General features: G+C 45.1%; 1 protein-coding gene across 3 annotated transcripts in view; it reads left to right on the forward strand.

Moving 5' to 3' along the window:
- The window catches only part of LOC147010920 (polycystin family receptor for egg jelly-like), a 136679-nt gene that overhangs the window by 118247 nt on the left and 5758 nt on the right, over positions 1 to 12674 (forward strand). For all 3 annotated transcript variants that reach the window (XM_085858651.1, XM_085858652.1, XM_085858653.1), the window contains 5 exons: positions 2361 to 2481; positions 2928 to 3157; positions 3647 to 3821; positions 8263 to 8451; positions 8664 to 8861. In XM_085858651.1, the coding sequence (XP_085714777.1) occupies positions 2361 to 2481; positions 2928 to 3157; positions 3647 to 3821; positions 8263 to 8451; positions 8664 to 8861 (913 nt within the window). The remainder of the gene's footprint in view (positions 1 to 2360; positions 2482 to 2927; positions 3158 to 3646; positions 3822 to 8262; positions 8452 to 8663; positions 8862 to 12674) is intronic.

Raw genomic sequence — 12674 nt, forward strand, 5'->3', positions numbered from 1 at the left:
GCTGCGAGAACTGCCCTGTTGGCAGCTACAACACAGGCCTGCAGTGGCGGCCCGTGCACCGTGTTTGTGCTCATCCATCCATTCGTTGTTTTCATTGCGTGTGCCACTTGAGCTGGCACGGAGACTGCGTTGTGCAGCCCATGCACCGTTGTGGTTCACTGCGTTCAGTTCAAAAGGGAAGGCCTTGGACTGCGTGTGAGCAGCCAGCCACGTTCCCTGTCACCTGCATTGTTTTGAGCCAGAGACTGCATGCGAGCAGCCTGGCTCCCTGTTAACTGCTTTTCTTTTGCAGAGTTCAGTGATCCTGGGCCATGGTTTAGTGTAAAATTTGTAAGTTAAGGTTAAGATGTACTGTACATATGAGTGCGCCCCCGGCATGTCTGTCCTAGCGCCGGCAATTTTATTTAAGTCGTCCGTGTGAGTGAGTTTGTTTAGATAGTTACGCAGCCCTCAGGTTATTTATTTTGGGGACACGAATACCATGAATGTCGCACTCAGGGATCCGTAGGTAAAATGTACTAGGGGAAAACTACACATGATGGCACACGAAAATTTGACGACTCGGGACGAGTCTGTAAAAAGGGGAGGGGGTAGTGTTGTGGTTACCAAATTCGCAAACCACCATTCAGGTCCCTTAGGTGAGATATCTCGGTAAGTACATGTGTAGTTAGGCCCAAACCCGTTGTCTAGTGGGAATACATGTCATTTATGCGTGCTGCGACTCTTCAGGATAGCCGTTTTTCTTTTACTATCTTTATTTTGGACCAACCGCCATGATTACCACCACAACCACAACCACCAACCACAACGCCGCTTCACCACAACCGCCACGACCTTCACGTCACACCTCGCAACCGTCGCATCGCCACCGTTCTTGCGCCGCTTGTGGGTACCGGTGTTGGACTCGTGCAGGGCGCGCGCCGAACAGCGTGTACAAAATCACGGATTTTGTGCTTCAAAAACGGATCAAAAACGACACACGCCCACTTTTTGCCGTCCAATCGGTGAGCGAGGGGCGAATTGGCCCCGCCTCCAGGGCGTTGGAGGGCGATCGATATATGCAAATTTATGGATCAAAAAGCATTCACGCCCACTTTTTCTCGGGCCAATGGGGAGCGAGGTGAAAGGTCAAAGATGAGAGGGCGAAGCCACGGGGCTGATATAAGCGACCGTGTTCGTCAGTCCAGTGAGTAGTAGAGTCGAGAGGGAACAGAGAGTTAAGACTTCGCGGGCGGTGGAGTTGGCAAGAAGGAGCTGGTCGTCGTGTGCGTTGGAGTCGGAGCAGAGGGGACGGAGCTGTGGAGAGGCGGCGAGGGCAGACGAGGGGGTGCTCGCGTCGTGCAGGGAGCTGCACCCCAGGGAGGCCGACAGCGCGACCTGGCCGAGGTGGAGACGCTCGTCGCGGGACAATAAAAATCCTCTATACCCCGAGCATCAGCAACCCCCTCCTGTTTCCCCCCGCGCTGAGATAGTGCGACCAAGGGGGCCCCTTTCCCACCCCCTACCAGACACTGCCCGCGGAGTTGAGGCACCATCGCCGCTCCGCGTCTCATCACCAGACGGGTAGGCCCGACCCGGTCTCGGCCTCAGGCCCGCCTCATCCTTGAGGGTATTCTTTCCTTGGTTTTGGGTATGTGTTGTCGGCGCCGTCTGTGAAGTAAAATTGTATAAGTGTTGCCGTGTGCTCGTGTAATCGGTATTAGATCTGCATTGTCGCATTTGCTTTTTGTGTAAATTGAATTGTGTTTTTCTTTTCTGTGTGCTTTTGGTGGAATTGAATATGTGTGCTTTCCGTTCATCGCGAATAAATGTGCTTTTGTGTTGAACTGTTTCCCGCTTCGCTTCGTCATTTCTTTCATTGAATCCTCATCTTGCTTCACGTAAAGGGTTGGTAGTGGGCTGAATACGCCCGATAATTAATCGAACCGTCGAGGTCGACGATAACACCGCTCGGTTATCCCGATAGTACGGAACAGGTCGCTTAAGTGGCCCGTGTCCGAAGTCGACCTGCGGCGAGGTGCGATCGCCCGGTCTACCCTCCGCGTGGGTACTTAGGTAGGTCGAATTTGGCGAGCAACCCTATCCCACGCGGGGGCTGATTAGCTCGATCGCGGTGAGACCGAAAGGTCCACCCGTGACTGGTTCCCGGCGTTAGTCCGAGAGGGTCACGACTGGATTGTCCGTCCGGTGGGCGGCGTGCCGCGATTCGAGTTACGTGGCCGTCAGCACGCCGGCGGGCGCGAATCCGCAACAATATATATATATATATATATTGTTTTGTTATTTTGAGGAAAAGGGCTGTTATTGCAGGAATTCATATTGGATACGTGTCGGTATGCCATTGTGTGTTATTTCCATAGGTTTTGACGCTTTCAACTCTTAAATTGATCAAAAACGACACCAACTCGGGACACGATTTGATGAAGAGTATGAAAGAAGACCTACATAAAAACCTGGAGAATGACACTGGAGAAACTACTCGTAAGAAATGTGAAATTTTCTTATTTATAAACTTATGCTTGTCTGTTCTTCTTGACCATTAGAGCTCGTAAAGAAGATGTATATAATGTTCGAAATATGTGAATTACAACTTCACAAACCATGTGTTCATTGCAGTCAAATGTGTTTTGAGGGTTTAGGGCAGTTTTAAGGCTGGGGTCTTTCAGTCGAAGAGTGGATAATGCATGGAATGGTCTGCCCAGAAAGGTAGTGGCAGTGGATGGGGTGGATAAGTTTAAACGGGAATTAGATAGGTAACTGGAGAGAGAGGGTATGGGGATATTGACAGGACCTGTTGGTACTTTGTATGTGGATGGGAGATGGATAGGCCTACTGGGCCGTTGGTGCAGCACAGGCATGATGGGCTGGATGGCCTCCTCCTGCACCGAAAGTTCCTCACGTATCCTTGTGCGAAATGTGGTCCGCAGATGAAACGAAGATGCCTGCATTTAAAGATGCCATTATTCCAACCATCCCTCCTGAAGAACTTGAGCAGAGGATAACGAGGGAAAAACACGAAAGGAACCTGAGACACGATTTAGCCTTTTGTACAATCTTTGTGACTTTGCTCCTACTCATGTGTTATGGTCAAGTGGAGTCAAATTCTTTCCTTGTGCACAAAGTTATGAAGAAGAATTTCATTGCTGCCTTTAAGAAGGTACGCGTACAAAATATGTGATGCATCGGACTTGCTGATATGGTTCCATTTGCTTGCTCAAAATGCACGAGATGAACAACAACTCAACTACACTTAATCACCCACACAAATTGACTGGAAATTGGTGATCCTGACAAAGTCTGCGATAAAAATCCAGGATCTCTGGCTCACCATGACTTAACTGGAGTAAGAAACAATAAGCTAGCTCCCACCTGCACGGCATCAGAGTGACGTACTGCATTTGTTTTTTTTTATTTGAACCCCATGTAGAAAGAAGGTTCATGGTAGATCATAAAAACATCTGAGCAGTTCTTTCCTCATTTCAAGTCTAATTCAGCCTGAAAGTGTTTTATTTTTAATCATGGAATTGACTGTTTGGCTACTACACAACAAACCTCCCACCATATAAAACTTGAACTTTTTCCCCCTTGGTGCAATATTATGAATATATTTTGTACATCCCACCGTGTTTTATTACCCTTCCTGCAGGTGAACAACACTCAAAGTTACTGGTCCTGGATCGATAAAACTGTTTTGCCAAACTTTTTCCCGGAAAATCACAATGAAAGTTACGCCCAAATATCCTCAAAAATGCCTCTAATGAAGGATCTGCACTCACACCGAATTGGCACGATAAGAATCATGCAAATTCGAAAATCCCCAGGTAAATCATACTAAAATATGCAATTTGCTGTCTGTCTGTCTGTCTGCATGTCTGTGGTCGAGGCATCTCTCAATGGTGAAGAATCACTTGAAAAAAAAAAAATCTCACCAGGATCCGGATCCGGATCTTCACCAATGTCGAATCAATTCATCCTTGTCACACACCCAACCTGTCCTCCAAGTTTCGTCCAAATCCGTCCACAACTTTTGATGTTGTCTGTCTGAGCAGGATGACAAACAGACAAATAGTGGCAGAAAACAACCTCCGTCCACCTTCGGTGGCAGAGGTAACAAGTGTGCTGTGATACAAAAAGAACAGCCGCTGCTTCTACGAAATAAATAATATTTATGTTCAACAGATAGCTCCTTACTGGAAAAGAAAGTTTATTCTGATTTATTCTAACAAGCTAGTCTCTCCATGAATAGTCAGAGACGACTCAAGTCACTTATCTTGCTGATAAAAAGACTTTGCTCTTCTTGAAATCCGCGTTCAACAACACTTCGAATGTCATGTTCAGAATAAATTCTTCTCATGAGGAATTGATTGACAAGATAAGTGGGATAAGAAGAAGGGCATTTTTAATTATCAGCATTGTTAGTATTAAAATTTTAAAACAGAAAATTAACATTAAAAATTTTTATAATCGCGTATTGATTTGATTAATCTCTTAATATTTCTTCGTGAGAAATGTCATACCAGTATATGTTGCTGAGAGACAAACTCAGCAAAAGTTTTCAGGTAGCGAAACATCCACTGAGACTACTTTGCACTAATGTGTATCGTACCGTTATTGAAGAAACGTGAACGCCGTACTTTCAGCTTGGTCATTTGCAAGATCTCTGTGAGTCTTTCATGTGGAGAACACACCCTGAGTTACTTAAAATAACTTTTGAGAAAGTTTGAGTTTTCTTCCTGACCGCTTTCATGATCTACAGGACCAGTATGGTGTATCCTCCAGCTCCACAAAGTCCTGCTAACAGTGTCTGCAGAAATATGAAATCAGGCTGCAAACTGCCACGTAGAGTAACCTTCACGAGCTAAAACTTTAATTATTTCTCTTTGAACAAACTTTTCACATGATGCTTCCTTCCCGAGAACCATAGCATTCACCATATCACTATGGTAACACCACCTGTACTTTTAAATGACGACCAATCAGTGTGCTACGTCATCACGTGACTGCACGATGGAACATTTCATTTTTACCCCACGCACGCGGAGTGGAAAGCAGGATTTAGCAATTAGTTCACTTCTGTCTGTCTGTCCACAAACGTCAGTTTATGATTGAAGAACAACTTAATTTCAATTAAATGTTATTTTTTGAACATGAATCGGAAAACAAACCTGTACTTTAGCAGTACCTTGGCTCTGAATTCATCCCGATTGTGCGTGCGCAGAGAGGAGATAACCTTTTTTTTAAATCTGTCCGCCTGCCTGGAAGTCAAACAAAATTGAAAATCATTCCAAACAGGAAATAGTACTGTTTTAATGACGTCATAAAGGACACACACAACAAGCACGAATAACTAATGTAACACATTAAATAAGGTGGTGTACAAGACACTGACATCTTCAGTGGTAAACTTACAGATTTTTTTTCTAAGACCTTTAACGTCTTTATTTTATTTCAATTCAACTATATGCTTTAACACTGCAGAACACAAATCGTCTTCTTGGCACTTTCAAAACCCTTCCATTTAGCAGTACTTGGACATGTTATATAAGATGGTGTATAAGACTGCTCAAATACTTTTACATGAATACTTTTACAGTATTTTTGACTTATTTTTGAAGCTCTGTGAGTCATTTTAGTTAACAATCCTTATCTCGCACACACAATATATTTTGGGGTGCACCGATGGCCAATGTTGCTTGGGGTTTCTGCACATGCACACAAGTCATTCTGGGGATGATTGCGTCATTTTAAAGTTCCCCACATTATGTCAGAAAGTAGTGAGCAGTCATCGTGACCACCTCAAAGGAAGATTGAGATTGAACAGAATAAGTTGGTTCCACAAGCGAAACAAAAACGAGTGGAGGTGATCGAGCAGTAAAACTGGATTTTGCGGCATGTGGATTACTCCGATTAATATTACATATCTACAAGGGTCCCATTACATGGGTTACTCCCATATGCTTACATATTATCAGCAGCTCTATCCTCTGCCAGTGGTCAGTTAACCTCCGGCATTGTGGGATGTGTTTTAAGATTTCTTTCTGAGTAATGATATTGCAAAGACAATCTGGACATAACTAGAGACCTCATATAACACCTTACCCTGTGTAGTGTTAAAGTTTATAATTCAATTCAAATAAAATAATGATTTTAAAGGTCATATTAAAAAAATCCAGAAGTTTAGTGCTATTGAAGCAGTCTTGTACACCACCTGACCTGACATCTGACCTGACATGACAACAGGCCCTTGATTTTGCAGATGACACAGTCATCTTTGCAGAGACTCTGGATATCCTTTTGAGGGCTCTCGAGGTGCTGAAATGAGGAGTCCTCATTTGCTGGAACCAGAAGCCGCTGGGATTACGGGTTTCCTGGGTCAAAACTAAGATCCAGGCTTTCAATGACATCTTGGATGCTGCTGTCCTGTCTGTGCCTATTTGTGGTGAGGATGTTGAGGTCGTGGAGAGATTCACTTACCTTGGCAGTGATATTCATGTCTCTGCTGGCTGTGAGCCAGAGGTCAACAGATGGCTGGGTCAGGCCTGGGGAGTCATGGATTCACTGGATCATGGGGTTTGGCGCTGCCGGTACCTGTGTGGGAGGACGAAAGTCCGAGTCTTCAGGTACTTGGTGCTTCCAGTCTTGCTCTATGGATGTGAGACTTGCACTCTGACCAAGGATCTGAGATGGATACTTAATTTCTTTGGTACCAGGTTTCTTTGGAGAATCCTGGCTATCGCTGGTCGGATTTTGTGTCCAACGAGCGGTTGCTGAGAGAGACTCGGATGAGATTTGTTACCTGCATAGTCCGTGAGCGTCAGCTGCGGCTGTATGGACATGTGGCTCGTTTTCCTGACGCTGATCCTGCTTACCAGATTCTCTCAGCGAGGGAGCCTCATGAGGGGAACAGGCCAATGGGCCAACTAAAATGTCCGCTCGTCTACCAGTCGGCCATCTTTGATCAGATTGCAAAATAAAGTGAGGTGCACATGTATATCATCATGTACTTTTCTTGTACAAAGTTTGAACAAAATCAGACCATGCATATCTGAGAAATGGTTGGGGACACATTTAAGTAACAAAATGGCCACCATTCAGCCATCTTGGATCTGATCTCAAAAATAAACGACATCCATGTGTAAGCCAACATTCTTTATCTGTGTGTCAAGTTTGAATAATATCGGTAAATGCATGTTCCAGAAATGGTTGAGGACATGTTCAACATCGGGGGTTTTTTTTACAACTAAAATGGCCACCAGTCAGCCATCTTAGATATGATCTCGAAGAAAAATTACACGCATATGTAAGCCATCATTCCTTATCTGTGTGCCAAGTTTGAACAAAATCGGTAAATGCATGGACGAGAAATGGCTGCGGATGTGTTCAACATCGGGGTTTTTTTCAACTAAAATGGCCGCCAGTCAGCCATCTTGGATGTGATCTCGAAGAAAAATGACGCGCATATGTAAGCTATCATTCTTTATCTGTGTGCCATCTTTGATCAACATTGGTGAATGCATGTCTGAGAAATGGTTGAGGACGTTTTCGATACCGAGTTTTATTTTTAACTAAAATGACCGCCAGTCTACCAGTCGGCCATCTTTGATCAGATCGCAACATAATGAGCTGCTTAGCTATGCCATCATGTACTGTGCTTGTGCCAAGTAGGGATAAAATCGGTCCAAACATGTCCGAAATATGGTTGCGGATGCACGCATGCACGCACACGAAAATTTAGACCAAATCCATAAGATAAGCCCCCATTTCAGACTAAGTCCAACGGGGGCTAAAAAAGAATTGAAAGGTCATAGAAAAAAAAATCTGGAACTTTTCCTGCGGTCGATGCAATGTCGTTTACACCACCTTATTCGACATATTACATTACTTATTCGTGCCTGTAGTTTGTGTCCTTTGTGACGTCCTTACAAACAGTAAGTTTCCTGTTTGGAATGATTTTCAATTTTGTTTAACTGCCACACAGGCAGACAGAGTAAAAAAAAAAGTCTCGCTTTTCTGGGCATGCGCGATTGGGATGAATTAAAAGCCAAAGTACTGCGAAACTACAGGTTCATGTTCCGATTTGTGCTCAAAATATAACATTCAATGAATTGAAATAAAGTTTTTCCTCGATCATAAACTAACAGACAGACAGAAGTGAACCAATTGCTTAACCCCGCCTTTCACTTTGGTGTATGTGTTAATTACCTTTTCATACATCTGCATTTCTTCTAATTACCTTGTAATACTTCTCAATGTTGTCGACAGTTCAATTGTCCTGCAAAAACGCAGTCATTGAAAAAGGATGCATCCAGGAAATGCTGAAATGGCAACAGGACACCAACAAGTACTCAGAGGGATGGACACGTTACAAGAGCTCCAGTAACTCTTTCGGGTATGAAGCCTGGCAGCCATGGCCTGTTGAGCAGACCTCCATCAATCCCTTTTTTGTAATAGGTAAGCTTCACAGTTTTTATACCACATTGTAACGTCACTAATACAAAAACTTACTGCTATCAGTAACTTTCCAGAGCACGAAGTTGCCTTAATACAGGATTCCACTACTTCTGCTTTTCAAATATTTTGTAGTCACAAACTTAAATTATTTATCGCCTTCAGCTCCAAAAAAAAATGGGGTTGTTTGATTAATTTTGTTATCTTTCAAACAGAAAATGTCAATTATGGAAGTGGGGCTTACACAGCACATCTTGGAAATAATCGTACTCATGTGCAGCGTATGGTCAAACATTTGAATGAAACGGGTTGGTTGGATTCACACACAGCAGTCATCGTCACAGAGGTGAACATCTACAATCCAAATGTTAACCTTCATAGCCGCATCAGTACCTTTGTCGACATCTCTGCAGGTGAGTATACAAATATGAGCAATTTCACGTTACTGCGGTTGTTTTATACAAGCATACAGTGTATTGTGCTTTTTCATAACAAAATGCTCCTCCGCCTGACAGCGCATAATTCCTTGGAAGAGAAAACCAAAGTACAAACCTGTGAATGAATCCAGATCACTTATGAGAAGCAGAAGGAGGCCACTTGGCCCATCATGCCTGCGCCACATCAACTCCAGACAAATTTAATCCGTCAAAACGATGCAACTTCATTGGGGGAATGAGAGGAGGAATGTGGATGGGACGATGTAGCACGTTCAGGGATATATCCCAAGGGTGCCCAAAATTTTAAAAAGGCAAATACATTTATTTATAATTATTTAAATAAATAAAGATTTTGTGGGGGGTTTCTGGGGGGTAGGGGGGAGGGATAGGCGAAGACGATTCTTGGGTGAGGAACACAACATCAACTACACACTGTCCTTCCTTTGATGAGCAGTTCAGCGGGTATACTTGTCCTGCCTCACTGTAATGCCGAAGAGGAAAGTATCTTCTCACAAGTTTGTAAAAACAAGATCGATTGCCGAGGGTGCTTGTCAAATGAGGTCACCTTCTCTCCTCACATGCAAAACCCCAGGTCATAAGTTTGATCCTCCGAGAGATCTTGTCATGAAGGCCAAGAAAGCCTGGAGTGAATGGGCGACAATGCCGAGCATGGTCACACGAAGTGGCTCATCCGTCAGGGCCCGGCCATCTTGTCAGTTTGATTGATCTTTGCTCACTTGGTGCTTCATGATCGTTGAGATGAGTCCATACTTGGACTGTAACGAAAAAGTAAACATTTGAGATGAGTTCTGAACAGCTGCAAGACCATTTCGTCAATAAACGACTATCTCGGTATTCTGGTGTATTTTGTGTCACTGACACCATCTCAAATAACGTTTTTACCACGTTTGGTAAAAATAAATAAATACAATAAAAACCTACTTTCGATTCCTACCAACCCGTTTTTCATCTCCTCTAACTTGCCATGTATGATATCGCTACACACTCAGGGAGCGAGGAGTGGGGGAGTGTTAATGGGATATTCATCACAGCCTTTATAGATGATGAATTGCAAACAATACACAACAACACACGAAGAGGAAGGTCAAAAAAATTAATTTATTGCCCTCCCCCTCCCTTCCTTCTTTTAATCAAACTGTCAGGAAACAAACTCTCCTCATGTGTGTTCAGGGTGTTTCAAAAAGATTGATACAACTTTGACTTCCTGCCATTTCTTTGTTTTTTTGACCGATACCGTTTTCCTTTTCAAGGTTTGGTGGTGTTGTCGTGGTATTTCTTCCCTGGGATTTCTAGCTCCATAGCTCAACTATGCCATCGACAGTGAAGCAGAAGACAAAAGTGGTGGCTCTGTGGTATGAGACGAAATCATATGTAGACACCCGTTAGAGGTTCTGCCAGGAATACGACCTCAGAACACATGATGGACCCAAAAATTGTGCCATTCAACGTATTGTGAAACATTTTGAGCACAAGAGTACAGTGCACAACCAGAGCAAAGTCGACGGTGGCAGGCCAGCATCAGCAACCAAGAGCCAAGCCATCAACGACGCCGTACGGGATTCTGCAGTGGACAGTCCCAACAATTCCCACCGCCGGCGCTCCCGGGAGCTAAGCATCAAAGCAACATCAGTCTGGCGTATCCTCACTAAGGAACTGAAGCTTTTCCCATACATCATCTCTATCAGGCATAAACTGAGTCAAGATGACATGAGAAGGAGACTTGATATGTGCAATTGGCTCAGTGACAGGATGGAGTGGTACCCAAACTAGATCAACCAATCTGGTTCAGTGAAAAAGCCCATTTCCACTTGAACGGTGCCCTCAACAACCACAACAACATTTTCTGGGGGGCAGAACCACCTGAGATCACTGAGAAGTACCTCAAAGAGCCTAAGGTCATGTGCTTCTGCACCTTCAATGACAGATGGAGAATGCTAGGGCCTTACTGGTTTGAGAGTGACAACAGCAGGATGGTGACGATCAATAGTGAACGCTACTGGGCCGTGCGCAAGAAGTTCCATAATGATCCAGCCCAAAAGGTCACCCCAAACCATCTCAGCATGACCAGGTTTATGCAGGATGGTGCATCCCCGCATACATCTGGTGACACCATCACTTTCCGACTGCACTCTTCAGAAACCGCCGCGTTGCCCTGGGTACCGCTCATGACTGAGCATCCCATAGCCCAGACATGAACCATCTGGACTACTGGTTCTGGGGGGCTGCCAAGGGCTCTGTCTATGCCAACTGCTCTCCCACACTGGATGATCTAAAGCAGGAGGTGTCAGACTGCCTCCAGTCAGTGCCACATGAGACCGACAGGAAAGTTGGACAGAACTTTGGAGTCAAGATTAATGCCTGTCTGAACCGAGGAAGGGCACACATCGAGAACGTCAATTACAAGGATTTTGCGTAAATGCCAATTTCAGACCTTGGGCTCTCACTAACTCGAGCAGTGACTTACTGCAATAGCAATCAGTGATAGAAAATACCATGTCATAAGCTTTGAAGAAATGTTTGGTTCACATTCCTGAGGTTTCCATTTCTTTGCAAATAAACACTTAAAATTGCATCACTCTTTTTGAAACACCCAGTATGTCAGGTCAGGTTAGGCATAGGAGCATGCGCCGGAGCAGCGAGTCACTGCGTCCACTTTCCGCCGGTACTCCAGGGGCATCCGTCTGACCATCCCCCAGGCAGATGCCTAGCCCATCCCCACCTCCTTGAGATGCCGATTAGCTTGCTACAACCATGAGGCACGTGATCAGCCCATTGGCCCCTTCCACTCACAAGGTTCCCTCGCACAGAGAATCTGGTGAGCAGATTCACGAACTCCAGTCACAACTGGAAATAAGTCGGATATGGTACCACCACATCACTCAGCACTCTCAGTACCAGAGTAGAGTTCAGACATCAGATCGATCAGTTTTGGTGGCACCCCATGAAGACCAAGAATCCTCCAGAGGGCATCCCGATTCACCGAATCGAACGCTTTGCAGAGATCAACAAAGGCTGCAAGCAGCCCCTGCCAAAACTCTCACCTGCGTTTGGTGAGGACCTGAAGGGCAAGGATACGTTCAATCGTTGACCTCTTTGGTAGAAAGCCTGACTACTCTGGGAGCTGTTGCTCAAGCAGATGGTGACGAACCCAATCAATAATTATCCGAGCAAAGACCTTGCCCGGCACTGAGAGCAGCGTAACTCCTCGGTAGTTGTTGCAGTCTTGGCGATCAGCCTTCCATTTCCAGAGAGGGACAACAAGGCCCCTCTCCCAGTCAGTTGGGATGATGCCTGTGTTCCAGGCAGAGCACAAAACTGCATGCAACGACACGAGTGCAGCATTTCCACCAGCCTTGAGAAGTTCAGCATGGATGCCACAAATCCTCGGAGCATTACCCCATTTCAAGCGGTTCACCGCAGCCTGTGTTTCCACAAACGAAGGTGGTTCACAGTTGATTGGATGGTTAGCAGTAGGGATAGTAACACCCCAGACATCCAACTCAACAGCTGGTGGATCAGCCTGGTACATCCGCTCAAAGTAACCCGCCCAGCGGGCCTTCACTTCGGACTCCTCTGTCAAGAGCCCATGATCTCCGCTCTAACTGCAGTACACTGAGGGACGAGCTTGGAAGAACGCATTGTGCAAATTCCCCTGTAAGCAGGATGCGAATCACCTGACCACAGGTGATGCTTGACCCCCTCATAGATTCCTCACACATAAGCCTTCTTGTCCACCCTTAACGCACATTTAGTTTTCTGCCTCAACTC

The sequence above is a fragment of the Eptatretus burgeri genome, chromosome 16 (assembly GCF_056783735.1).
Source record: "Eptatretus burgeri isolate ZD-2024b chromosome 16, Ebu_testis_v1, whole genome shotgun sequence".
Lineage (NCBI taxonomy): Eukaryota > Metazoa > Chordata > Myxini > Myxiniformes > Myxinidae > Eptatretus > Eptatretus burgeri.